This window comes from Nicotiana sylvestris, chromosome 9, assembly GCF_000393655.2.
Source record: "Nicotiana sylvestris chromosome 9, ASM39365v2, whole genome shotgun sequence".
In the NCBI taxonomy this organism is placed as follows: Eukaryota; Viridiplantae; Streptophyta; class Magnoliopsida; order Solanales; family Solanaceae; genus Nicotiana; species Nicotiana sylvestris.
The window spans coordinates 170,371,516-170,399,258 of record NC_091065.1 but is presented as its reverse complement, the minus strand read 5'-3'; the positions used below and the strand labels follow the sequence as shown (position 1 = coordinate 170,399,258).

Below are 27,743 nucleotides of genomic sequence, written 5' to 3'. Positions count from 1 at the left end.
AGAAAGGAGAAAGAAGCTAAAGCCGAGTTCTTGACACGTGGCAAAGTCTAATCCGTTGATGGCATGCAATGGTCTGGAACCTTTTGATTCTGAAATACCGGTGAAAGCATTCTACAAAATCGTGTTGAAGTATCATAATTAAATAGGAGTATAAGAATATATTAATTCATCGTAATTAATATAAATTGAATGCAAAAAAGGCATATCATACTATTATTTATTTAGCGCACATACGATTTCGATTAGCTTTTTCTAAAGATCAATAATTTGTGATGAGGAGCGAATGAGTAGATGGGATAGAGCGTGTGGTGATAGGAAAAAGATTAAGTAAAAAAAACTACCTGCACTTGATGTTTAAATACATGATATGTGTTTGCATATACAATTACTTAATTATGATTAATTAATATATATTCACACCACATTAGATCATTTAATTGTACTAAGTTAATATATGATTTATTCGGATCCACTTAGTTTATTCTTCTTTAATGATATAAAAAAAAATAAAAGGACATGTGTGGAACTCTCATCATTTTGAAAAGATAATTCTGATACTTTGTATATATTTGGCCTATATGTCGAAAGATTTACGCATTTAATTTCTTAAATTGTGTGTTCAATTAAATATCTTTATATAAAATTGGACGAAGGAAATAATAAACTTTTTTAATAAACTATCATGCTCTAGCTAATTGATACTCCATCTATTTCAAGTCTTATTTTTTTTTTTAATCTACTTTAAACAGAATATCACCTTTTTAATTCGTTGTATTCTCATTTTATGCTAAATGATATTGCGTTAGAGAAACAACATGACATCTTTGAGAACAAATTTAGTTTTGATATGTCATACACAACTTAAGATCTTTTTCATATATGTAAAATTCAGTATCTAAGTCTATGATTAGGGGTGATAAACGGGTGGGTCGAATCGGATATATGTGGGCTAAAAACGGATAACGCAGAAATATATAAATTATCCGACTCAATCCATGTTTAATACGGATAGAAAATGGGTTAACCGACGGATAATATGGATATCTATATTATCCATGGCTTCTAGAATATGATCATTTTATAGAGAATTCTTAGTCTCCCAAACTTAGGAACCCCCAATTTGAGTCTTTATAAATATATTAAAACCATTAGTTATCATTGATTATCCATTTCTAAGTGAATAATAGGGAGAAATTCAAAAATAACCAGATTTACAAGTGGTCATTCAAAAATAGTCACAGTTTCAAAAGTAATCGAAATTTAATCACTTTTCATGTAAAGATAAATTTGAACGAAAACACTGTTCAAAATCTGAAAAAATACTCCAGCATAATATACTAGAGTTTGGAGCACCGGTGCTCCAGTCTCCAGTATATTATACTGGAGCCAGCAAAGTATATCGGTCCAGCATAATATGCTGGAAGTTCATATACAAGTACACCAAACTCCAGTATATTATGCTGGACCGGTCTCTGTTGCAGCAAAATAGTGGCTATTTTTCAATGACTTGGCAAACACTGGTTATTTTTGAATGACCAGTCCGAAAACTGATTAGACCATGTTATTTTAACTGAATAATATGGTTCTTATCCATATTTGACCCGTTTTTAAAAAGTTTATTATCCAACCCATATTTTAGTAGATAATATAGGTAGATAACCGTTTTCTTTATCCATTTTGCCACCAATATCTACAGACACATAAAATGAAATGAATAAAGTATTAAACTATATTAATTGAATATAGATACTGAATGCGCGTTAAAACACTTCCGGTTAGAATTTAGACACACACAACAAGCAACAGGAGACTTAAATTGGTGTGGTTGCAGCAAACGGAAAGTTAACAACAGAAATTGCAGAGAGAGAAAGAAAGTCTGCTGTTTTTAATTAGGCCATGGCGGCGTTGTTGCAGTACAGTAATTCTACCTCTTTAATGATCCTATCACGAGCCACTGCATAGAATCAAAACAAAAGCTTGTCTTACTTAGCTTCCCCTTTGATTCATCTCTATCACCAAAAGTCTATTTTACAATTGTCTCATTTCTATAAATAAAAAATATGCAATTTGTCTCCAACAATTTCTAGCTACTAATTTATCTTCCTACTTCCTCCTCTCTCTTAAGAAAGGAAAATTAAGGGAGAGTGGGAAAAAAACCACTCTTTTTTAATTTTTTTTCTTAAACCCACAAATCAAGACACCAAGATATTAAGGACGTCGGCACCTTACGAGAAATCAATTTTTTTAGGGTCTAAGTGAGTATCGTTACGAGGCTGAAACTTTAAGGGAATTGAGGCTGAAACTTAAGGGAATTGACGGAAGGGTGGAGTGAAGCTTGAGGTGTAATTCGACTCAACATGGAATTTATGAGATCTATATATAGTAAGGATTGACAGAGTGAGAGCTCTTTGTTAATTGCACAAGTGAGCATATCATTCTTGGGTCATGCTATGGATTGTAAATACTCACAATTAAATATAGAAAAAAGCATAAAGGTAGAAAAATGGCTGGGTTCTTTTCACTAGGAGGAGGAAGAGAAACAAGTCAAGAACAACATCATCAAGAAACCACTAATCATCACAACCCAGAGAACAACTGGTTCTTATACAGAAATCATGATCAAGAATTACCCGTATACAAAGGATTCGAACTATGGCAACAACAAGACGAGCAGCAAAATTACCAAATCCGAAACCCAATTATTAATCCATTACAAGATCTTTATCCCACTTCAGCTATTGGATTAGGTGTTGGTCCTACAGCAACAGATCATGGGGCGTCAAGATCTGCTGCTTTCGTAATGATGAGAAGTAGTAGTGGGGGTGGAATTAGTTGTCAAGATTGTGGCAACCAAGCAAAGAAAGATTGTCAACATATGAGATGTAGGACTTGTTGTAAGAGCAGAGGTTTACAGTGTCAAACACATGTGAGAAGTACTTGGGTTCCAGCAGCTAAAAGAAGAGAAAAACAACAACAAATTGCTTCTTTGCAACAACAAGAACATAGAGATAATAATAACCCCAAAAGGCAAAAAGATGATCCAAGTGGTTCTTCTCTTGTTTGCACTCGTTTACCTTCAAATACAGCTGGTAAAGATTTTCTCTTTCTCAATTCCAAACTTTTTTTTCCCGATTATCATTCATTGCGGTCCGTGGCGAAACCAGAAATTTTTCTAAGGGTGTTCAAATTTGTATGAAGTGAAAAAAAATTCCTAACAAATGGTGTTCAATATATGTTTTATACATCAAAAATCAATATTTTACTTATATATACGGTGTAATTTTTCATAATAATTCGACGAAGGCAAAAGGTGGCTTCACCCCTGGTTGCAGTGTTGAAGCCATGAATTCTGATAAAGGGATACAACAAAATAATCCAAAAAATGTCACACCTAAATTTGAGATATTTTCATTAAGGAGATTCGAAATTTATAGTATATAAAAAGTTATTTTTGTTATATTTCTGTATAACTTTTAGACGAAGTAGATTGAATCCCCTCCCATGCTTGTGATTCTACCACTGCCTCACTATATACACAGAAAAACATATATTCTCGAGATTCTGAAGAAACAGAAGATCCGTAACTATTGCCTATGATGAAAACCGAAAGAAATGAACCTCCCCTTTGTAGTAACAGTAAAATCCATCAGCTTTTCCTTTTTTATTGTCTTTCTCTTTCTCATCACTGTTTCTTGGTATTCCTCACAAAAGATTGTCAAAGAAGGCCCTATTCTCTCTCTATGCGCTGCTTTTTTTTCTTTCTTTTTTGGTTCGAAATTCACTAACTCGATTAATTCTGATTCACATGGTAAGAAGTCCATTATGGGGTTTTAGCCTCCTCACCTAAGAGAATATCATTTTCATGGCTTGAATCTCAAACATCTGGTTAAAGTTAAAAAAGCTTTTACTGTATAGTCAGACCTCTCTATAACAGTATCCTTATATAACAACTATCACTATAAAAGCCAAGTTTTTCTTGGAACCGATTTTTATGTAAATGTTATAATATATGTCCTCTATAACAGTACTTTATTATAGCAACCAAAAAATTTCGGAACAAACAAAGTTGTTATAAAGAGGTTGGACTGTATATATACCAATATGGGTGGAGTTAGAAGCTCACGTATGGCGTCTGCCGGGTCCAGTAGTTCAATGCATAATATTGTATTTTTATTAAGAAATTCACTAAATATTTATAAAAATTTAGTTAAGAACCTAGTTACTAAATCTAATGTTGGAATTCTAGAATTTAGAGCCATAAAGTTCGAATCATGGCTTCGCCTCTGGTTACCAATATATGTGAATATACAATGGCTTTGTTTCCCTAGACCTAGGATAATTGTATCTCTAGCTCTTAAATTTGCATGTTATAATATTACTAGCTAATAATGCCTACATGTTGAATCTTGTTTGCTTATCTTATGTTAGTCTTTTGATGTTTTTAGGGTTAGAAGTTGGAAATTTTCCATCAAAAGTAAATTCAACGGCTGTGTTTCATCGTGTTAGAATGAGCTCGATTGAAGAAACTGAAGATCAAATAGCATATCAGACTGCGGTTAATATTGGAGGACATATTTTCAAGGGAATTTTATATGATCAAGGTCTTGAGAGTCAGTATAATATGAATGCTACTACTGGTGACAGCTCATCTGGTGGTACTGAACCAGTAGTGCCACATCAGCATAACCTTATCGGCGCCACCACGTCAGCGGCCACGTCCAACGCGGTCGCTAGTGGCGGTGGTTCTACTGCGGCGGCTGAAGGGTCACATTTTCTAGAACATTCTATATACTCTGCTCCTCTAATTAACACTTTCATGGCAGCTGGTACGCAATTCTTTCCACCTCCTGCAAGATCTTGAGATTTTTCGACAAATTACGAAATTGACATTTGACTTTTTCTTTCCTGTAATGTGATCCAGTGAAGTTAATTAGTATTAATAGTACTACTTGTTTAGAACGAATATAGAAAAAAGGAGGGAGGAGGAGAGGGAATGAGGGTATGTAGCCTTGTTTTTTGTTCAAATTTCTCTACGAAGTTGAGTTAATGGCTTTAATTCTCTTTGAAATAATACTATAAAAAGCCGATTTTTTGGCTGATCACGTTGGAGCCTGTTTCTTTAGTTTATTTATAACTTGTTTGGTTGAGACACAAGTTATGCTTACGATAAATTATTTAATGTAGAGATCATTATTTTTTGTTAGATATTTAATTTGATATGTTATGATAAGTTAGTATGCATTGCATAATCTAATACTGTTGTTTATTTAACCTGTTTGGAATTAAGACATAATTGTTAGTTGTAGTATGTACTGTATAATATAGAATATGCAGGAGTATGTAATTGTTGTTGTAGTATGTACTATATAATCTAGAATATGCTGGAGTACTTATAGAGTTACAATCAGACCTCTTTATAACAATATCCCTGTATAATAATATTTTACTTTAAAAGTCAAGTTTTTCCGGAACCAATTTTTATGTTATGTTATAATATATGTTCTCTATAACAACATTTCGCTATAACATTCAAAAGTATTCAGAACAAACAAGATTGTTATAGAGAGGTTTGACCGTAATTACTTTTTAAACAAAATAAGAGTTTAATTTGCTTACTGTTATGAGAGTTACTTTAATCATCTTAGGGGTCGTTTGGTATGAGGTATAAGAAGGTATAAGGGTGATATAAAAATTTAATATCGCCTTAATACGCTGTTTGGTTAGCAAATCAGGTATAAGTTATCCCGGTGTTAATTTTAACATTGGGATAACTTATACCTTATAGAAGGTGGGGTAATTAGTACCGGTATAACTTATACCTTCTTCTTAGAAATTATGCAATTGTCATTCTTAATACAACATACCAAACAATAAATAAATAATAATCCCAACACAACTAATCTCACCTATATTCTTATTCTACATAAACAGATAGATTTTTATGACTGATAAAAGTAGCAATCAAATATTATTTTAAATTGTAATACTGGATTTTATGTAGATATTAATTCTCCTTGCAACACCAGCCAAACAACCCCTTAGTTACTAAACCAAATCCCCCCCTCCCCCCCGGGTATAGATATTTGGGTTGACTATACCAAATATATATATGTTGCTTGATTATATTGCTTCTTTCTTAGGACAATCTACAATGACAAACATCTTTTTCCTCCTTATTTTCAGTATGTCTGTCTCAAATGCATGAATATTCATGTTTGAAATTTTGGATAGCAAATTTTCCTCTCTCCCCACAAGCTCACACAGCATATTTAAATACCTTTTTTGTTGAAAATTTATGTCCATTGTTTCTTGGATGAGCTCAGTATAAAAAAAATTTATATTACCAGTATTATTTAATAATGTTATAGGAGGTTATTATTTTATTTTTCAATTAACTATTTTCATTTATTATCGATAATTATCTTTAAAAAGAATTTACACTCATCAGCCTATAGAAGTTACAAAAAAGGGCAACCTGATGCAGAAAGCATCTCGCAGTCATGCAGGGTTCAGAGAAGGACCGCACTCTTAGGAGTGTGATGTAGACAGTCTACCCTAATGCAAGCATTAATAGTTGTTTCCACGGCTCGAACTCGTACTATAGATCACACAGGATAAGCCTATAGAGATATAGCCTGCAAGTAAAAGATGCTATTGATTAGTTAGGTTTGATAATTAAATGCTTTGGTCACTTAATGTGCCAATAATATACCTATAAGTAACATTTAAGAGCGTATAAAGTAGATTCATCAAGGTGTTTTCCTTTTTTTGTTTACCTGTCTACTTGTGTTAGTAACTGTAGGAAACTGAAACTTTGAGTTCAGTTTTTCCTTTGCTAGCAAATTTTCTGACCTAATGCATGCATGTTACTCTCTATCTGAATTAAGGGCTCTTTTGTTCTTAAATATCATCTTTCCAGATTTGTTATACGATATTTTCCATCAGTACATATCGTAGTTATTACTTCAACTTTTTATATGCCATTTTTCACTTTTTTTATGTGCATGAAGGTAATTGTGATTTGTTTGAACATATATCCTCCATAATTTTAAGACACTGAGTATTATTCTCCAAGTCCTTATAATGTGCTGATTAATTGTGGGCTAATAAATAGTTATCTTATTTGACACATTTTTATTCATTTTTTTTTGGTAGGACTAGCAAATTGTTTAAGTACTCTTTAAACTAATTAACTAGGAAAGTCTAGATTTTGAGCTCTATGTGTAGAGAAATAGAAGACTCGAATGGTGGAAATGTAGCTTATAAGTGTAGTTAATGATGAGTGAAAATTAATGAAATGTAGTTGTATTGAACTCCTAGCCAGACTAAAGTGGGTGTAAGATTTAAACTCTATGGATTTAATAACTTTTAAGGTTTTTAGCATTGAACTCATTATGTTTTTTAAGTTATAACTTCATATCTATTATTTGTTGCAATTTTATTAAATTTTAACACATAAATTTATGTCCACTACTGAATTTAGATGAACTCAGTACCGCAATCCGCCTCTGCCGGACTGTGAATAGATGACGAGGTACTTTTAGTTTTTTCTTCTATTTCATGCTCTCTCTCTTCTGTTATTAATGCACATTGGGTCTAATTCAGTATCAAAACTTAGCTCATAAAATGAGGATAACTCGGGACTATATAAGCAGACAACAATTTTGTTCTCTCGACCAATTAGGACATTCTGTTAATGAAGAAAAATCTCAGAGAACACATTGGAAAAAAATGGTAACTGGTTGATGTTTACATACATATGAAAAGTCTGCATATATATAATCATATAATTGAGAGTTTTTGGAAACTAGCTAGGGAGTGGTGAAGCCTATTAGATAAGTAATAATACATATTCCTTCCGTTCCGAATCATGTGAACCTATTTTGACTGGGCACAGAGTTTAAGAAAAAATGAAAATTTTTGAAATTTGTGGTTCTAAACAAGTCAAAAAAGGGGTCCAGAGTATTTGTCTGATTATAAAAGCTTCTCGTTAAAGGTAGAATTAGAAGTTTAAGCTAAGTTGTTTCCAAATTTAGAAAGGGGTCATTTCTTTTGGAACAAACCAAAAAAGGAAATAGGTTCACATAAACTAGAACGAAGGGAGTATAAATCAATTTCCTAGTGTACAACATTTTGTGAATAGGAGGCCTTAATTAAATACTTTGGTGGATGTGAAATTATTATTTGCAAGTAGTTTGTTCCTTTCCCTGATAAGTATTTGTATTGCCAGCTATCTTACAGGCAGCACAAACCTTCTGAATTTAATACCAGTATGGAATTATATACTCCATTTAAGTTATATATAAATGGAACCTAGCGTAAAAGAATTCTATACTACCAGTTAGATCAGTTTGAAAACAGGTTATTAATTAGTACCATTTTTACTAGTAAGTTTAATTTCCAATTATTTAATTCTTACTACTAGATTTACATGTAATTTACTTAAGTTCGTTAAACAAGTAGAGTAACACATCACTTAATTAGTTATGACAATCATCTTCGCACTGAATTTTGTAATTAAACAAAAATGATGGTGATAGTGATAGAGAAGTGAATCACACCAGAAATGAGCTCGAAAGAATGAAATAATGGGAATATTAGCGAACTACAAAAACAGAATAGAAATGTCACCAGTTTATATTAGTAGTGAGCGCTTTTATCCGTGTGTAAATTCGAATTAGTCAGTCCCAAGACAGTATCGGATACCGAGTGAAAAATAAAAATAAAAATAAAAATAAAAATAAGTGTATTGTAATATCTCGTCGACATTGTTTTCAGTATTATATGAAATTTATTTACTTTTATGTATATAGAAAATCAATTCTTAGCTTTTAATTAAAGGAAAAAACTTGGACTCAATAATTTGTTATTTGTGCATGCAATATAAGTGCCTGAAGTCCTTGCAACATTATCACTAGGTTGTGCTTTTTTTTGTTTTTATAATATAAGTCCTTTTTTTTAACCCTATTAATGTATTTTAGTCGGTTATAATAATTAAGTTTCTTCCTTTTACTGGTTTTTAAACCACCTGTATGGATGTATTATAGTAATCCTTATAAAATTTTATTACATTACTAGTATACAAATTTTTAAAAATGCTTGCACTTTTTTTTATACAACAAACCCTAATAATGAAACATTTAATTTGTTGGATTGAGTGAACCTGAAGCAGCTAGCTAGTCTTTATATTTACATAAAATATTACTATCCGAAATTTAATTTACATATCTATTTTTCCTATATATTCTCGGACAAATGCAGGGAATAAATTTTAAAAAAGAGGACAGTCAAGTGCACAAAATATTTTGTGCTCATTCAAGGTCCAGGGAAGGGTCGCGGCCCAAAGGATTGTGATGTAGACAGTCTACCCTAATACAAGTATTACTGACTGATTTTACGACTCGAACCTGGGACCTATAAGTCAGACGAAGAAAACATACCTTTGCTCCAAGCTCCCATTCAAATGCAGGGAATAAGCTTGTGTGGAATTTTTTTCAAAAAGGCTTTATTCCATTACCCATAATTAAACATAATACATAGGGAACATATAATCGTCCAAAATGTCAGATTATCAATTTTGGCAAACACATCAGCCGAAAGAAGACGATCATATAACGTTACAATACTTTCCCATTCCCAATGCTGTCAATTACTATTTCAAGTTTTACTTTCCCAGAAAAATATGAATGATGAGAATCTCATGTTTTTGTTTTTCGGGGGAAAAGAAAATAAAAATTAAAAAAAAAAAACAATTATCAACACTTTTTTCAGATTCAAGAAATCCTCGAGCAACCAAAAAGCAGATTTCCTCTATTGTCCAGTTATTTCCTTGTTGTGCATATTTGAATTTTCTACAGGTATTTGATATAATACAAGTCCCTTTTATTAGCTTATAGTTGTTGTGGACAATAATGCATGAATTATGTTACCCGTCCTTTGTCGTTAGCTTCCCAGACAATTGAATTATTAATAAATGTGTTGCTTCCACATGGTTAAGAAAGTATAGATAATACACGAACAACGAAGATATGCAAAAAATTTAAGGCCTAACAAAGTCCTAAATTGTATTTTCCTTTAGTAATTACGAGGAAGAACAACACGTAGAACACGCGCACAATATTGTAGTCTAGTGGTCGATAAAGTAAACGAATACAACAGGATATAAAGATTTAAATCTGGTACAGAGAGAATAATTTTTTTAACTTAATTATTTTTAAATTTTTGCCCATAAATTATGATATACAGTCAGACCTCTCTATAACAGTATCACTATATAACAACCATTTACTATAAAAATCAAGTTTTTTATGGAACTAATTTTTAAGTTATGTTATAATATATGTTTCCTATAATAAAACTTTATTATAATAGCCAAAAATATCCAAAATAAATAAGGCTATTATAGAAAACTTTGACTGTATGTGATTCTCATGTTTAGACAATGGAGATTAGCGCAACGTCATGAATCCTAATGCCAACCATTTTTACAGGTGAGATAAAAAAAAAGGATGTGGAAGAAAAGAAACTAAGGCAACAAAACAGGAATACGAGGGGATATTAGGGTTTTGTAGTGCTCAGTTGAAAGTTATGGCATTTTAAAGGCTTAAAGCAAAAATATATCGGAATCATTTGCAACCCAAAGAAAGCTGATGGAATGGTCCCGCAGCTTCATTCGGTCAACTTAAAAGTGTCTCAACACTTGAGTGCATGAACGAACCGTGGGTTTGATTGTTTTTAGGTAGGAGTGACATATAGGCGGGTTGTGTTAACTTTGGACGGGTCAAATTAAGCCGAGTCAATAAATGAGGAAATCATTGACCCAAGGTGCAGATTTAGGACGGCGGAAGGGCTTCACTCGATCCCTCTTCGCGTAAAATTAAACTGTATATATAAGGCAAAATCTAATTTAATTTGTACGTCTGTATATTATCTCAATTGATAAACTGATTTGGACCTAAGACTATATTGAGATTTCAGTTCTAATGAAAAAAAAAATTAGAAGCTGCATTGAATAACACTTTTTACTAAAGAGTGTCTATGCATAAACATGTATATCACTTATCTATCTTCAAGAATAAAAAAGGAAATTCATATATAACACGAAATTCTACAGTTATTTTGGGAGTTATTTTCTTAGGCTGCATTCTATCATGGAATTTAATTCTGTAGGTGGTGATTCAGGGAAGTAAAGGTTGATGCCTAAAAATAAAGAAAGTTCCAAACGACATTGTCAGAGGGACCATATTGGATCTAATGGCGGCAAATTACATGAATATTATTACTCTTTCTATTCCAATTTAGTCATACAAATTTCTTTTGGTCTCTTCAAAAAAAAAAAATTAATTATATATGTAATATCCTAACTCTCAGTTGGCAAATCCGCTGTAAAGCTTATTGGCTACTCCCTCTGTCCTGTTTTATATATAATACTTTTCGCTTTTCTTCTTAACTTTTATTGTGTGTATTCGAACATAGAACCTTTAAGTTTTTCGAAATAAAATTTACATATTTGAAAACTACGTAAAAAGTATTATAAGTCACAATAATTAATAATTTAAATATATATAAAAAATTGCATGAAAATATAATTTGTTTAAATCTCGAAATCCGAATTCATCATCATATAAATTGAGACGGAAGGAATATGTTTTTATATTAAGACATAATTTAACTTTAAACTTCACATTTCACCGTTAGAGAGATAATTTATAATCGCACAAATGTCTATGTTTTGTTTAAGATCATAAATTTAATTAAAATAAATCTTTATTAAATTTCATGTCCAATTAAACTTCGTAACATAAAATGGTACGAAAGAAATAGACTATTTTTGTAAACTGGATTATAAGGTGATAAGAGAGCAATTTAATCGTGTAGTCTACAATTCAGGGAGGTCACTAACTCACATGACCCTATATATTAGCACCTAACTTTAATTGTAGGCTTTCTTCATTCACATGCTACATACCTAAATGTATTTACATTATCACTGACTTTAGTGCATCTTTAATTGACAATTATTACACATAATTGTACCTCTTTTCATTTTAATTTCCTTTCATTTACTTTTGGTGGCTGAGTGTGGGGGTGTTTAAGTAGACATATGAAAGAGAGATGCCTTACTTTTGGGGCATGCTGTACTCCGCCCATGGTTTTCTTGATGAGGCCATACGTTGAATAATCATATTTGGTGTAAATGTGTGAGTAATATTTTAAATTGAATAATATTATCAAAAAAATTGAAATTAGCTATGAACTTAGTCGCTAAATTACCATAGTTAATAGAATTTTTTTGATAATTTGTCGCTAATTTGTTGCTAAATGGGATTAATGATGAATTTTTCTGTTTAGCTACAAAATTTGTCTGTTGTTAATTCCTTTTTTGTTATTACTGTACGTTAGGAGAGGCAAATGGGCGGGGCGGGTCGAATATGGGACGGGTCAAAATAGGTAATGAAAAAATGGATAAATTATCTGACCCCATCCATATTTAATACGGATAAAAAAGGGTTAACCGGCGGATAATATGGGTAACCATATTATCTATGGCTTCTTGATAATGATCTCTTTTGGGAGAATTCCTATTCTCCCAAACTTGAGGAACCCCCCATTTGCGGTTTTACAAATGTAAAAGTTAAATCCAATAGTTATCCATTGGTTATCAATTTTCTAAATGGATAATATGGTTCTTATCCATATTTGACCCGTTTTTAATCGTTCACCATCCTTTTTTTCCCCATTAGATAAGGGTCATGATCGGAGAAGAGTAGGGGCGGATCCAGAGCACAAACACCGAATTTACCGGAACCCAGTAGTTTTTGTTTATATCTTGTATATGTACTAAGACATTGTATTGTATTATTTATATTTGTGTTAGGGTAGTTGTACTTATAGCATTACAAGTAGTACCAAGCAGTTAGGTAGTTAGTTGAGTTAGTTAGCCTTCCTAAAGTTAGTCAGTTAATTGGGGTTTGGGCTTTGTTAGTTTCTCTTCTGATTCTCTTCTATTTTTGCATTGTATATATACACTTTAGTTGAGCTAATGTGATTGAGACTTTCATTTCCAAATTCATTTTTCCTTCCTCTTGCAAATGCTCTTATTTCCAGTCTTCTCCTCCAAGTTTCCACTCATGCCATCGGAGCTCTCCTCGGGCTCAATTGCACATTTGCTTTGCTGATTTGATATGGTATCAGAGCGCGGTTGATCCTACGCGCATAAGATTGGTGTAGATCATCATTAGCTCGATCTGTATTTCTCAATCAAAGGTAATTTCCGTCTTTGCGAAAAGTTAGGGTTCTTATATCTCTGTTCTCTTTCCCTCTTCTCATCGCACAAGTAATCCTTATGGCTAATGATAAAGAAATCGAACACATCGATGTAGACTCAAGCAAGGAGTCCACTATTGACTCAAGTAGTTCATTGTACATGCATCCATCGGATAATCCTGGTGCAACGTTGGTATCAGTCCCTTTTAATGGGATTGGATACAGATCTTGGAGACGGAGTGTGCTTAGAGCACTGTCAGTTAAAAATAAACTAGGTTTCATTAATGGTGATTGTAAGAAACCAGATCTAGAATCTCCAAAGTATGGACTATGGGAGAGATGTGATGATATGGTCACCTCATGGATTTTGAATTCCTTGGGGAAGGAAATTGTTGATAGTATGGAATACGTTAATGATTCTGTCGAGTTGTGGAAAGAGTTGGAGGATCGTTATGATCAAACAAATGGTGTAAAACTGTATCAAATTCAGAAAGAGATAAATGATTTGTCGCAGGGAACACTGGATATCACTGGATATTATACCAGGATGAAGAAGTTGTGGGAAGAATTTAGCACTTTAAGTGCAAAAACACATTGCAGTTGTAATTGTACTTGTGGAGCCAAGGAGAACATGCACAAAGCTGAACAAGATAGACGATTGATCCAGTTCCTTATGGGACTTAATGAAGTGTACACTATGGTAAGGGGAAGCATTCTCATGATGAATCCTTTGCCATCTTTGGCCCAAGCCTTCTCTTTGTTGATTCAAGAGGAGAAACAAAGAGAGATCAAACCTAGCAACCAACTGATGTTTGAGTCTACCTCTTTAAATGTTAATACCTCTAAGTAGCCCACTTTCAAGACCAATTATAACCCAGGAAACAACTACACATCCAATAGTAGACCTCGTCTTGTGTGTGAGCATTGTAGAAAGCAAGGACATACTAAAGATAAATGTTATAAACTCCATGGATACCCTCAAGGCTTCTAGAACTCTAACCAGCCTTTCCAAAATAACAATCAGAGGTTTCAAGGAGCTAATCAAAACTTTCAAAATCCCAATCAAGGTTTTAGGTTCAAAAGAGGAAAAAGAACATTGGCAAATGTCCATGGTCCTTCAACTGACATGATGCCTAACAATGGAGATGAGGGTGAACCCGAGTTCTAAAGCTGCCAACTTTGCAGGTATTGTAGTTTGTACCTCTTCAGTTGATTTTGGTAAATTGTCATGTAGGTGCTTTAATCTACGATTGATATATGGATACTAGATTCAGGGGCCTCAGACCACATGACCTTCAATAGATCATCAATGTGTGATATTACTGTCTTACCTTATCCTATATTAGTCATATTGCCAAATGGTTACAAAGTTAGAGTAACAGAAGTTGAAAATGTGAAACTTGCACCTAGGATTGTATTACATAAAGTCCTATTTGTCCCTTCTTTTAAATACAATCTCATTTCTATTTATTTGTTGGCCTTACACCTTAGAGGAATTGCATTCTTCACTGATGGTATTTGTATGTTGCAGGCCCTTTCACTGATGAGGCCTCTGGAGATTGGTAGAGTCAAGGATAGACTTTACCTCTTGTGCTCTCAATGCTGGAAACACAAAGATGCCAATTCTTCCTCTACTACATTCAAGTCTTCTATTCCTTGTTTGTCTGTTCACACATGTGATGTCCAAGATGCTTACTTTCCATGTGTATATGATCCCCTTTTGAATAAAATAGCATATGCTAGTAGTAACAATTATGTAAATGTTCCATCATGTATAAATAAAGTCACAAGTTGTGTTTCTCTGAATTCCCATACATCTCATGAAAATGATATTCTGTGGCACAATAGACTTGGGCATGTGCCTTTTGTGAAAATGAAAGGAATAGCATCTATACCTGTGACCTTTTCTTCTAAACAACATTTTGTGTGTTCAATATGCCCTATGGCCAGACAAAACAGACTACCCTTTTCCTATAAGAACCAGCACTTCCATTAATATTTTTGAACTATTGCATGTCGACCTTTGGGGACCTTATCACACTACCACTCATGATAACTATAAGTATTTTATCACTATGGTTGATAATTTTAGCAGAACTGCATGGACACACCTGTTAGCTTGCAAGAGCAATGCAATTTAAGTCATTAAAGCCTTTATTTCAATGATAGAGAACCAATTTAAGACTACCCTAAAAACCATATGAACAGACAATAGTTTAGAGTTTACCAACACAGAAAGTAACACCTTTTTTTAGTCAAAGGGATCATTTACCAAAATCCTACCCATACACACCACATCAGAACAGTGTGGTGGAGAGAAAACATAAGTATTTACTTGAAACAGCTAGGGCACTCTTATTCCAGTCAAAACTGCCTTTGAAATACTGGGGAGAATGTGTGCTAATAGCAACTTACATCATAAACAGACTACCCACTGCATACCTTAAAAACAAATGTCCCTTTGAAATCCTATACAAAAAGAAACCATTGTACTCTCAAATGAAAAGTTTTGGCTGCCTGTGTTACCCAACAATACCTAAAGTCCATAGGGACAAGTTTGAACCTAGAGTTACTCCACATGTTTTCATAGGCTATCCCTTTGGAGTCAAAGGGTACAAAGTCCTGAGTCTTGCTACCAAGAAGATTCAAATCTCAAAAGATGTATCTTTCCATGAAAATATCTTTCCCTTTGCAATTGTTCCAGATGCTTCTTCTTTTCCTTCTGTATTGAAATGTGTCCCTTTTTTGACTTTGTGGATGATATTGATAGCAATGTTCAAACCAATATGGAAAGTAATCTAGATAGTGCAAGTCACATGGATAATGAACTGTCACCTGTTAGTAACAATAAAATATCACCTGCTAGCATCACATCCACATCACCTCTTAACCATCACATTATTGATAGTATTCCATTTCTAGAGTCATCTCCAGTATCAAGCCTTAATGAGCCAGTTTTGAGTAATCACTCTCCTCAGACAAGTGATCAAAATAATCCCTATCTTAGAAAAACCCAAAGAGAAATCAAAAGACCTGCATACTTGAATGATTACATTCACAATATACCTAAATTGCATTAGAACAGTTGTATACCTTCTTTAAATGCACTGCTGTCAAACCATCATTCTGTTTCCCCTGAGGTTCTAATCCATGATAGCCAGTTTTTTATGCAAAGTGTTTGTCAAGATAATGAACCTTCTTCATATGAAGAAGCAGGTATTAATCCTGCTTGGTAGGAGGCTATGACACAAGATTTTGAGGCATTGTATGCCAATAACACATGGAATTTAGTCTCACTACTAGCAGGGAAGAAAGCCATAGGCTGCATGTGGGTGCATAAAGTGAAACATAAAGCTGATGGAAGTATTAAAAGGTTTTAAGGCTCGTTTGGTAGTAAAAGGATACACACAACAAGAGGAAATAGATTACACAGAAACCTTCTCACCAGTGGTAAAGATGAGCATTGTGAGAGGACTCATAGCTGTAGCAGTCAAAAGAGGGTGAAACATGTTCTAGCTAGATGTAAATAATGTTTTCCTTCATGGAGATTTGAATGAAGAAGTGTTTATGGAGGTCCATCCTGGACTAGTAGTATCTGAACCATAATTAGTTTGTAGGCTAAACAAATCTTTATATGGCTTGAAACAAGTCAGCAGACAATAGTATGCAAAATTGACAGAAGCACTAGAAGTTATGAACATTCCATGCATGATATTCATTGTTCTACAAGAATAATGGGGCATCCTTGATATATGTAGCAATGTATGTAGATGATGTGATACTCATAGGAATAGATCTTGAAGAAATAAAGTTTTTGAAGAAGTTTTTACATGATAGCTTCAAAATCAAAGATCTAGGGAGACTTCAGTACTTCCTTGGCTTTGAAGTTATTTATAAGGATGATGGAGTCATCATTTCCCAAAGAAAATTTGTCATTGACCTTTTGAAAGAGTATAACTATCTCAGTTGTAGTTCCTTATCATCCCCCCTTGATCCAAGTGTGAAGTTAAAAGTAAAAGAAGGTGTTCCCTTGTCAGATCCCAGCTGTTATAGGAAGTTAGTTGGGAAATTGAATTTTCTGACTAACATAAGATTGGACATTGCCTTTAGTGTTCAACATCTAAGCCAGTTCATGCAATATCCAATGGAACCCCACTTGAAGGCAACATATCACCTATTGAGGTACTTGAAAGTTGATCCTAGCCTAGGAGTCTTCTTCTCCAAGAATGTTGATTATACAGTGAGAGCATATTGTAATTCTAATTGAGCATCATGCCTAGACTCCAGGAAGTCAGTTACTGGGTATGTTTCCTACTGGGAGATAGCCCCGTCAGCTGGAAATCAATGAAACAGAAAATTATTTCCTTGCCGTCAGCTGAAGCAGAGTACATGTCCATTAGAAAGGTGGTTGGTGAGCTAGTATGGTTACAAAGGCTACTTGAAGAGCTCATAGTCCCTTTTCTCTAGTCCTATTGCAGTTTTCTATGGCAGTCAATCAGCACTTCACATAGCAAGGAACCCAGTGTTCCATGAATGAACGAAACATATTGAGGTAGACTGCCATTTTGTTCAAAACAAACTACAAGAAGGGCTTATTTCTCTACATCATATCAGGATTGATCATTAACTTGACGACATTCTTACTAAAGCACTAACTGGGATCAAACATTCCAACATTCTCAGCAAGTTGGCAGTGACAACTTCACCTCCAACTTGAGAGGGGGGTATTGAGATCATTAGGATACATACATTAAATTGTATTATTTATATTTGTTTTAGGGTAGTTGTACTTATAGCATTACGAGTAGTACCAAGCAGTTAGGTAGTTAGTTGAGTTAGTTAGCCTTCCTAAAGTTAGTTAGTCAGTTAATTGGGGTTTGGGCTCCGTTAGTTTCTCTTCTACTTTTGCATTGTATATATACACTTTAGTTGAGCTATTGTGATTGAGACTTTTCTTTCCAAATTCATTTTTCCTTCCTCTTACAAATGCTCCCATTTCCAGTCTTCTCCTCCAAGTCTCCACTCATGGCATTGGAGCTCTCCTCGAGCTCAATTGCACATTTTCTTTGCTGATTTGATAATATTTATAAATATCATATTGTGAATTCATAAACTATTGTATATTAAGTTGAGATCGTTGTAGGAACTTATTAACTTTAAATCTTGGATCCGACTCTGGAGAAGAGGAAAGGGAAAGGGTCAACAAATATCGAACCTACAAATTGTATAAAGACTCCTACTAATATCACCGGACCATAAGTGTGGTGATAATTTGACACTTAACTCAGGTGGTACGGGATTGAGATACTTAGAGCTAGGAAGGTGGTTTGAAAAATATGCAATATCAGTAAATTATTTTTCTCTTAGTCATTCTCAAAGGACCAAGTACTGTTGAACCAACAAGACCATATCACAATTTTTACATATTTAATAGAAAATTAAAGGTAAATATAGAGTTTGGACCAAAGTTACTGGGTTCGGCCGAACCCCCATCCGAAGCTCTAGCTCCGCCCCTGATCACAACTTGAACGCAGTATTCGGTTCAGCCCTGCACCAAGGAGAAGCCCAAAAGCTCTTCAATGTATGCAAAAAAATTTGGCTGCAGTTCAGACTAATTAGTCTTAAGTGTAATATTTGCACTTTGAAGTTTACACTACATAATTTCATACGTGATTGTCGAAGTTTGCACTGCCGGGGCGAGAACATTACCCGAAATTTGTAATTTTACATTTGAAGTTTACACTGTCACGAGGAGAACTTCAAACGCAAAAACTATCCGAATTTTTTTAACTTCAGACGCAACATGTAAAATGTACTATAAAGTGGATAACTTACAATTTTTTTTTTATAATGCGGGTATAAATTTAATTGTGGCTCAAAATTCGGGTATGTCTACACTTCCTCCCAATTTCTGGCTGGTAGTGTTAGAGTTGATAATTCAGCATTTCAGCCCAAGCCCAATACGCCGATATACCGACTGAGAAAGAGGCCCAATACAGTCAGGGCCCAATTTCAGTTTGAGGTCCAAGGTTCAAATTTTTATTTGTTGTGATATTTTTATTTACACTGCAAAAATAGATAGTGGTGTATTTGAAATATTCGAACTAATTTTTATTTTGAATTTTTCATCGACTTAATTCAATTCATATCCTCTCTATCTCTTTGTATTGTCTCTTTTGTCTCCAGAAATTCTACTCATTTTATTGATTAATTCTTTTTGTTTTCAGTCTAAATAAGTATTATTACTTCAATTAGATCCATCTCTATTTTTTAGGTACCCAATATTATGCTCCTATGTCATTTTCAGCTTCATGGCGGTCCATCTAAAATTCTTTTGCTTTATTTTATTCTTTAATAAAAAATATAATGCAAGACCATGCGTGATAGATAAAAATATTCTGCAGTCATCTTCTTCTGTGGTGACCGAAATAGAATGGATGTTACTTTCAAGAGAATAAAAATATGCTTTTCTCTGTTCCATTTTATACGGTATTTGCTCGTTAATAAGAAAAATATCATTTTTATAACTAATATTGTTATAAATTTTATATTTTATCCTTAACAATATGCTTTTAAAACCACAGAAATCTTACAGCATGATCAAAAGATTAATAGCCTGTTTGACCAAACTTCTTAAATCAACTTATTTTGAGAAGTGTTTTTTTTTTAAAAGTGCTTTTGGTGAGAAGCAATTTATGTTTGGTATTGAATTTGAAAAACACTTCTGAGCAGTAATTAGTATTTGACAAACTTTTAAAAAGTACTTCTAAATATATTTTTTTCTCAAAAGCGCTTATAAAAAAAATACTTTTGAATAGAAGCTATTTTTTATGCTTCTCAAAAAATGCTTCTATTTCTCCTTAAAAGTACTTTTTTTCCTTTCAAAAGCTTGACCAAACACCTTAATTTTAGAAAAAAAAATCATTTGACAAAAAAAAAAAAAAAAAAACTTTTGCTTCAAAAGAAGCTTGGTCAAACAGGCTATAAGTCCCAAATGGTTTAATTTTTATTTAAGACTTGTACCCAGTGAAAGGAGATTTCAGTTGGAACTAGAGTGGGATTTTGTAATATTTTCCTAAATGTCACAAGCTTAAATAAATAATTGTTAATGTAAAAAGTTTAACAAATATAAAGGTCAAGTCAAGCTTTCAAAATGATGGTCAAGTAATAGAATTGAATTTAGGCTTCTTACCACCGTGCACGGCTTTTTTCTTAACCAGAAATCTTGGGTTCGAGCCTGAGTATGAAAAAATACTTGGTATGAAGCGCTTTCTTCCGATTAAGGACTCTATGCGGCGCGAATTCGGATATAATCGGGTTCCAATGCGGGTACTGGACACCGGATGAGAAACCAGAAAAAGCGCTTCCCCCCGAATGGGATCCTACGCAGTGTGAATTCGAATATCATCGGGCTCCAATACGGATAGCAGACAACGGATGAAAAAAAAAAAGAATTTAGGCGGCTTCGTTTTTTGTTGAAAATCTTCTTTTTTTTTTTTATTAAATTAGGCTTTTGGGGATATATTTGTAATTGAACATCCAGTACTCCTATATAAAGCGAGGCAGAATAGCTCCGGAAAACAAGAACAAGCGCTTTCTGTTTTCAACGAATTTAGGAGAAAACAAAAATCATTAAAAACTTGAAACCAAAAAAAGAGAAAAAAAAAATGGCAGAGGAGGGACAGGTGATCGGTTGTCACACCGTTGATGCTTGGAACGAGCAGCTTCAGAAAGGAATTGACACCAAAAAATTGGTATTTTTTCCGTTTTCCTTAAATCTTTTATTTTTTGTTAATTAATGTTTCCTTTAGTTTTCTGTTATGTTGCATTTCATATGATACAAATTGGATCTGACATGGGTTTCTCTCAGTGAATCGTGTATTGATTTAAATTTTGTAATATTTTTATTATGCCGATTGATTGCTAGCGATGATGAGCAGTAAGTTCAGAAATAATCCTATTCAATTTTCATTGTATGTGTTAGGATTGGGAGTTCGGGACGTGCATAATTTTTTAGAGTTAGGGTTGTGCATAATTAGACAAAAATTGATAATAATGGTAACTTAAAGCAAATAAAGGATTGGGAGTTCGGGTAGTACAAATTCGTGTTTAAGACATAGTACATGGCGAGAGAGGAGCAATTCCACTATATCAATGGGCTATGGAAAAGAGAGTACAAAATTATAGATATAACTTTGATTAGTCCCAAAATATCCCGAAAGAGTAACTTCATACATTGCACCCACAAAGAAGTTCACACAAGTGTTTCCTAATACCTAATTCCCCATACGCTCTACTTTAATACAAGAGAAAAAACACTAGAAATGTTTCTCAATTTGTGAAGAGGTGCATCTAACTTGAGAAGACATTGCGTATTTATAACAATACTCTTAGGAATTTCTTGACCAATATTAGTCCGGCAATTCTCAAATACTTTGTCAAATAATGGCCAATAATACATTAGGTTGAAAAGGCTAAAATAGGGAACGTAGCGAATCTGTTGGTCTAGTTTGTCCCAATATAATTTTGGCTGATACAGTGAATTTATTATGTGGCATATTTTGGCTCTTTTAACTTGAGTATTGTCCGCTAACATTTGGCCAAACAATTTTAGAATTGTTGGCCAAATATTGTTCAAGAAATTCCTAAGCATTGGTGATTGTTTGGACAAAATCTGGATTAACTTGGATCTAATACCAATTCTAATAGTATGATAGTTCGAAAGAATGGTTGGTATAACTCTAAAAACTACAAAGCTTCATCTCATGAATAAAACTCTTGCTTATCCTTTTTGTAATTTCTCTGGATCAGCTTCTAGATTAGAGTTTGCTATATTGTATTGTTGTTGGGAGTTGTTTTTAGCTTCACTTGTGGGGATGCACGCATAACATTTATTTATCCATTTTTAATTATTCGTACGGGAAATTACTTTTTCTAAGGTGACAAGTGAGGTTGCTCTAGTGAGAAGAGCACTGCACTTCCAACCAAGAGGTTGGTAAGTCGAGTCATTGAGGTAGCAAAGTTGGAAATGGAGACTACTGACTTCTCCAAAGGGGTTTGGGTGGTGGGTTTATTCAAAAAATAAATTAATAAAACAAAATAAGACTTGTTACGAGGAATACACATATGAGGTTCAAGTACGGACACTGGGAGAGGGAAGGTAAATAAGAGGTGCATATAACGTGAGAGGATACTGGGTCATTTATAAAAATAGGCTTAGGAAACTTTTGCCAGTATTTTCTTAGCAGTTCTCAAATTATTTGGCCAAATGTTGGCCAGCAATACATCAATGTTGAAAGGGCCAAAATAGGTCGTGTAACAAATATTGGCGAGGAGATTTGTCAGTCATGGTGACTGTTAGGACAAAACTCCAATTAACATAGCTTTGAATACATAGTTCGAAATAACGGATAAGTTTGAATCTGATCGGTTGGTATATCTCTGAAATTACAAGACTTCATCTCATGATAAAGCTTTATTTGAGTTTCCATTTCTATGTTCAGCTTCAAGATATTAGAGTTTGCTAAATTGTATTGTTGCTCGGGTTTTACTACACTTTTTGGGGATGCATGCATAAGTACTTTAATTTAACTATTGTTAATTATTCATACAGTGAAATACTTGTTGTAAGGTGACGAGGTTGCTCCAGTAATGAGATCACTCCACTTCCAGCCAAGAGGTTGGTAGTTTTAGTCACAGAGACGCAAAGTTGTAAAATGACCACTCTAACTTCTCTAAAGAGGTTTGGGTGGTGTAACAATTGGATCTAACTGGTAAGTATGTACGCTTTATCCCAACCTTTGGAGCTTCACAATTTTGTCCCCTTGGGCTATAACGTAAAATGTGCCTCAATAATTGAATCATTTATTTGCCAGATTTCTCATCTCATTCTGATATGGGAATTGCCAGAGTGCAAGCTTCATAGAGAACTCCCTTTCAAGTTCAACTTATTACGGTCCATGGGCTATTACAGTAACACCCTTTTACGTACTCAACGTCCTCCTGAGGTTTGCTCCACCACTGTACTAGGTGAGGTACTAGCTTTGGTATCATTGTAACGCCCAAGCCCAATTGCCTAGGTATTGCCCGCTTTGGCTCAACTTTTGGAGTCTCACAGTTTTGTCCCCTTAGGTTTTAATCCAAAAGGCACATCAATAGTTGAAACTTGAACTCAGCCTTATAAGGGTCCTAATTTTTTCCTTCCATTCTAATGTGAAATTTGCACAAGGAAAGAGTCACCGCGTACCCCTCTTCGAGTTCAACTGTTAGCATTTGTTCGCTATTACAACTGGTGGGTTTGCTGGAAGAATCTATGATATATTTTACAAAGCTGGTCTAAGAGGAGATGAGGTGGTACATCTCATTCGCTAGGATTACTATTTATTTTTTTCTTTTTAGTTTTTGTCTTTTTCTCAACTTCCCTACTATTTAGTGCTCTACTATTGCTGTTATTGTATTATGCATTTTGTATGGTACTAATATATCGGCTCCTGTTGCTTTTTTTGAGCTGAGGGTCTCCTGGAAACAGCCTCTCTACTCTTCGGGGTAGGGGTAAGGTCTGGGTACATATTACCCTCCCCAGACCCCACTTGTGGGATTATACTGGGTCGTTGTTGTTGTTGTTGTTGTTGTTAGTGCTCTACTAAGAAAATTGGAAAGCCACTTCATTAATTCTATTAATTAGCCTCCTTCTCTCTTCTTACATTTATCTTTTCTCTTCTTTTTTTCAATTACCCAACAATTAAAATTGAATCAGGCTTTTCCGTACATGTTCCCTCTGGTCCATGTTAAATGATTTTTTAACCTTTTACATTTGGTCCAAACTAAGTGATTAAAAAAAAAACAAGAAGGTATTTATTTTTTCCCCAAATTACCCATGTCTAATAAATTTGGTTTATTTTAAACACGATTGAATTAAGTGAATAAAGAGGGATTTTTTCAAGGCAATTGAACTTATCAATGTTAATGTTTTTTCCTTTATTTGATGTCCCCGTAGGGACAATGTTAATGGTTTCACATCTCTAATAACATTCCTATGATGTTACGACATCTCCTGTTATAGCATAAATTTCAATTCATCTCATATTATTGATCTATTTTTAGAAAAAATGGAGAGATGAATTGAAAGAATTTAAAACTCCATGGATAATAAGGTTGGGACTTACTTGAAAGAGTTCAGGACTCGATGGAAGTCGAAGACTCAATTGAGAAGGTTGACGACTCAATGAACATTCAAATTGAAACCTCAATTGGGAGAGTTGAATACTCAAAGAATGTTGAAGACTCTATAGAGAAAGTTACAAGACTCAAATAAAAAAGTCAGACTGTATTTAAACTTGAATATTTTAGATTGTGGTTATGATAGGAAAGTTGAAAATTTTTGTTCGCAATGTTGAAAATTTTGGCTCCATAAAATTTTTCATTCATGTTTTTAAATTCAAATTTTCATTAGTCGTAGTCGAACTTTTTTACGCATGAGGTTTTCTATCAATTTGCATTTTCTTACATCCCTGCTTTAGGTTTTATTTCTTGAACTATTCAAGTAAAGTATTTTGACTTCAACTAATTTTTCATGGAAGAAAAATTGATTGCTTTGTTTGCTGTTAAGTGCTAATCATTACATATCTTAAACTCCAATAGTCATTATTAGAAGTAAAAAACAATGAGAAAAGTCTAAGAAGAGAAAGAGTAATTTAGTCAAATAACCCTTAATTAATACTCCCTCCGTTCCATTTAAATGATTTTCTAGTTTTTGGCACACCCATTAAAAATTTTACTTAATAGCATTAATTAAGAGAGTTATTTGACTAAATTATCCTTTCTTTTCTTAAATATTTCTCATTTTTTTTTTACCTTTTAATGACTATTTGGATGTAGGATATGTGATGATTAGCACCTAGCAGTAAACGAAACAACATAAAGTTTTTCTTCGACGAAAATTAGCTGAAGTCAAAATGCTATGCTTGAATATTTAAACAGATAAAGCTTGAAGTAGGAACTAGGAATGCAAGATAATGATTTAACTCCTACTAATGAAAATTTGAATTCAAAAAGAAAAATTGGAGCGAAAATTGTCAACATTTCACTATCAAAATTTTCAACATTCATCAGGAAGTTTGTTCGAATCAAAACCCCAATCTAAAATTTTCAAGTCTAAATCTAGTCCAACTTTTTAATTTGAGTTTTCAACTATCTCTTCAAAGTCTTCAACATTCTTTGAGTAGTCAACTATCTCTTCAGAGTCTTCAACATTCTTTGAGTATTCAACTCTATCAATTGAGTTTTCGTTTTGATTGTTCATTGAGTCATCAAATCCACTCAATTGAGTCTTTGATATCCATCGAGTGTTGAATTGTTTTAAGTGGGTCTTCAACTTCAATATCCATGGAATCGTAAAATCTTTCAATTCACCTCTCCATTTTTTTTTTCAAGAGGTAAATTTACAATAAGAGATGAAATGAAATCTATGCTACAATAAGCCAGGATGAGACGTGATGGGAGTAGTATTAGAGATGTGAAACCATTCTGACATTGATTAATTCAATTGCCTTGAAAAACACCTCTTTAATCACTTAATTCAATTGCCTTGAACAAACACCAACATTTATTAGACAAAGGTAAATATGGGAAAAAGATTAATCTTCTTGGTTTTTTAAAAAATCACTTATTTTGCACCAAATTTAAAAGACCAGAAAATCATTTAAAATGGACCGTATCTTTTTACTTTTTCTTCTACCGTATCAAATAATAGTAAAGTAAATGACTTGTACTCCTTAAGACAGAAGTAAATCAACACTTCCACTTCCTTTTTAGCCATCTCTCCCCTTTAAAGGGAACCATAATACAATTTTTATCTTTTCATCTAGAAACAATATGCTCTATCCTTTGCGCAAGAAAAGATTTTGCACTTGGGACAATGACAAAGCTTGTGAGGTTCTAAGTGACGTGCGTCTGTTGCTAGTTAAAAACTATTTCCAAACTCCACCTCTTTAGCCTGAGCTTTGCCTCTAGGCATGGTGATATTAAAAAAGAAAAAAGCTATGTTATTCTTGGTATGGATGAACCTTTTTTTTGGATGTTGCATTGTCAACTTCGTGACTCTCATTTGGCTGTCTATATGTATATATTTTGAAGTTCTGAAAGCATGGAGGACCAAGTGAGTGAACTGCAGATTTATCGTCTATACCGCATCAGTGAAAAAGCAGCCTTGAGGCTGCAGGGCTACCCCTCATGTGCTTATCTGCTTCTATACTTGGAGAACTTTCTCTTTCTATGCTAAAGAAATATAACATATTATATCAGCTAAATGCTAACTCAAGACGACTTCCTTCCACGTTTTATGAGTTTATTATTAATGGATATGAGCATAAAGCATCAATTATTCTTGAGATCGTAGGTTATTGTATGTTTCACAATTAGTTCTACTAAATAAGGAAAATAGACGTATATATTGTGATAAAGATATTTCCTATCTTGAATGCAAATCAAGAGCTGAAAGTTAGAGTATGTATGGTCCTTTTCTAGCTATTTCCTTCTGTCTTTGCACTTCATTTATTCAAATTACTGTTGTCCCAGATAGTCGTGGACTTTACTGCTTCTTGGTGTGGTCCCTGTCGGTTCATTGCCCCATTCTTGTCAGAATTGGCCCAGAAACTACCCAATGTTACCTTCTTGAAGGTGGATGTGGATGAATTGAAGGTAAATTTGACGTCACAGTATACTTACAAGCTTGAGTTGCTTATACTTAACCTATTAATGATTCCTATAGGAATTACGATATCCAATTGAGATGAGTGACAACTTGTGTTTACATCTTATTTCCTTGTTACAGTCGGTTGCTACTGATTGGGCTGTGGAGGCAATGCCAACTTTCATGTTCCTCAAGGAGGGTAATATCGTCGATAAGGTTGTAGGAGCTAAAAAAGATGAGCTGCAGCAGGCCATTGCCAAGCACATTGGTACTGCATCAGTCTAATATGCTTTATTTCTATACAGACGTATACGTATTGTGTGCATAGTACATTCTAATATACATATCTTCTGACAGTGTATCTGTGTGTAACAGCAAGAACTGATTTAATTTCAGTTTCATAATGGGCTTTGTATTTATCAACTTCTTGTTATAAAGTATGATATTTGACTTGCTTCTCTTTGTCAAAAATCAATTTCTTCCTGTTCATTTTGCCCTTCTAACCAATAGATCAGCCAATGACATAGGGATTATTGGTTATGCTGCTAAGGAATGGCATTGTTTAAGAAATCATGGTTGTATTTTTATCTGAATTGGTTATCCAGTAAAGCTTCTGTCTGATTATTTGTATTGTACAACCAAATTTCAATACTACTACAACAACAACCCAGTAAAATCCCACTAATGGGGTCTGGGAAGGGTAGTGTGTACGCAGACCTTACCCCTACCCCGCAGGAGTAGGGAGGCTGTTTCCGAAAGACCTCGGCTCAAGAAAACAAAAAGATAA

At 33.8% G+C, this 27,743-nt stretch overlaps 3 protein-coding genes across 7 annotated transcripts; all 3 read left to right on the top strand.

The window, feature by feature from the left end:
* The first annotated feature begins 1,807 nt into the window (after window positions 1–1,807).
* On the top strand, window positions 1,808–9,301 carry LOC104227776 (protein EXPRESSION OF TERPENOIDS 1-like). Of its 2 annotated transcripts, XM_070156681.1 has the most exons (3): window positions 1,808–3,089; window positions 4,446–4,826; window positions 9,262–9,301. In XM_070156681.1, the coding sequence occupies exons 1-3, from the start codon at window positions 2,504–2,506 to the stop codon at window positions 9,273–9,275; spliced, it is 981 nt and encodes a 326-aa protein (XP_070012782.1). In that variant the 5' UTR covers window positions 1,808–2,503; the 3' UTR covers window positions 9,276–9,301. The 2 variants fall into 2 exon arrangements, with proteins under 2 accessions (XP_070012782.1, XP_009778393.1); XM_009780091.2 differs by lacking the exon at window positions 9,262–9,301 and having other exon boundaries at window positions 4,446–5,230.
* A 4,044-nt stretch (window positions 9,302–13,345) lies between these two features.
* Window positions 13,346–14,116, top strand: LOC138878584 (uncharacterized). The gene has a single exon (XM_070158276.1). The coding sequence runs from the start codon at window positions 13,346–13,348 to the stop codon at window positions 14,114–14,116; it is 771 nt and encodes a 256-aa protein (XP_070014377.1).
* Window positions 14,117–20,863: 6,747 nt separating this feature from the next.
* Window positions 20,864–27,397, top strand: LOC104227775 (thioredoxin H-type). 4 transcript variants are annotated; one of them, XR_011402397.1, is made up of 4 exons: window positions 20,883–21,020; window positions 22,880–23,039; window positions 23,142–23,616; window positions 26,842–26,923. XR_011402397.1 is itself a non-coding variant. In XM_009780090.2 (3 exons), the coding sequence occupies exons 1-3, from the start codon at window positions 20,934–20,936 to the stop codon at window positions 27,239–27,241; spliced, it is 354 nt and encodes a 117-aa protein (XP_009778392.1). In that variant the 5' UTR covers window positions 20,864–20,933; the 3' UTR covers window positions 27,242–27,397. The 4 variants fall into 4 exon arrangements, 1 of the variants encoding a protein (XP_009778392.1); XM_009780090.2 differs by lacking the exons at window positions 22,880–23,039; window positions 23,142–23,616 and adding an exon at window positions 27,098–27,397 and having other exon boundaries at window positions 20,864–21,020; window positions 26,842–26,964; XR_011402396.1 differs by lacking the exon at window positions 26,842–26,923 and having other exon boundaries at window positions 23,142–23,946.
* The last annotated feature ends 346 nt before the right edge of the window (window positions 27,398–27,743 follow it).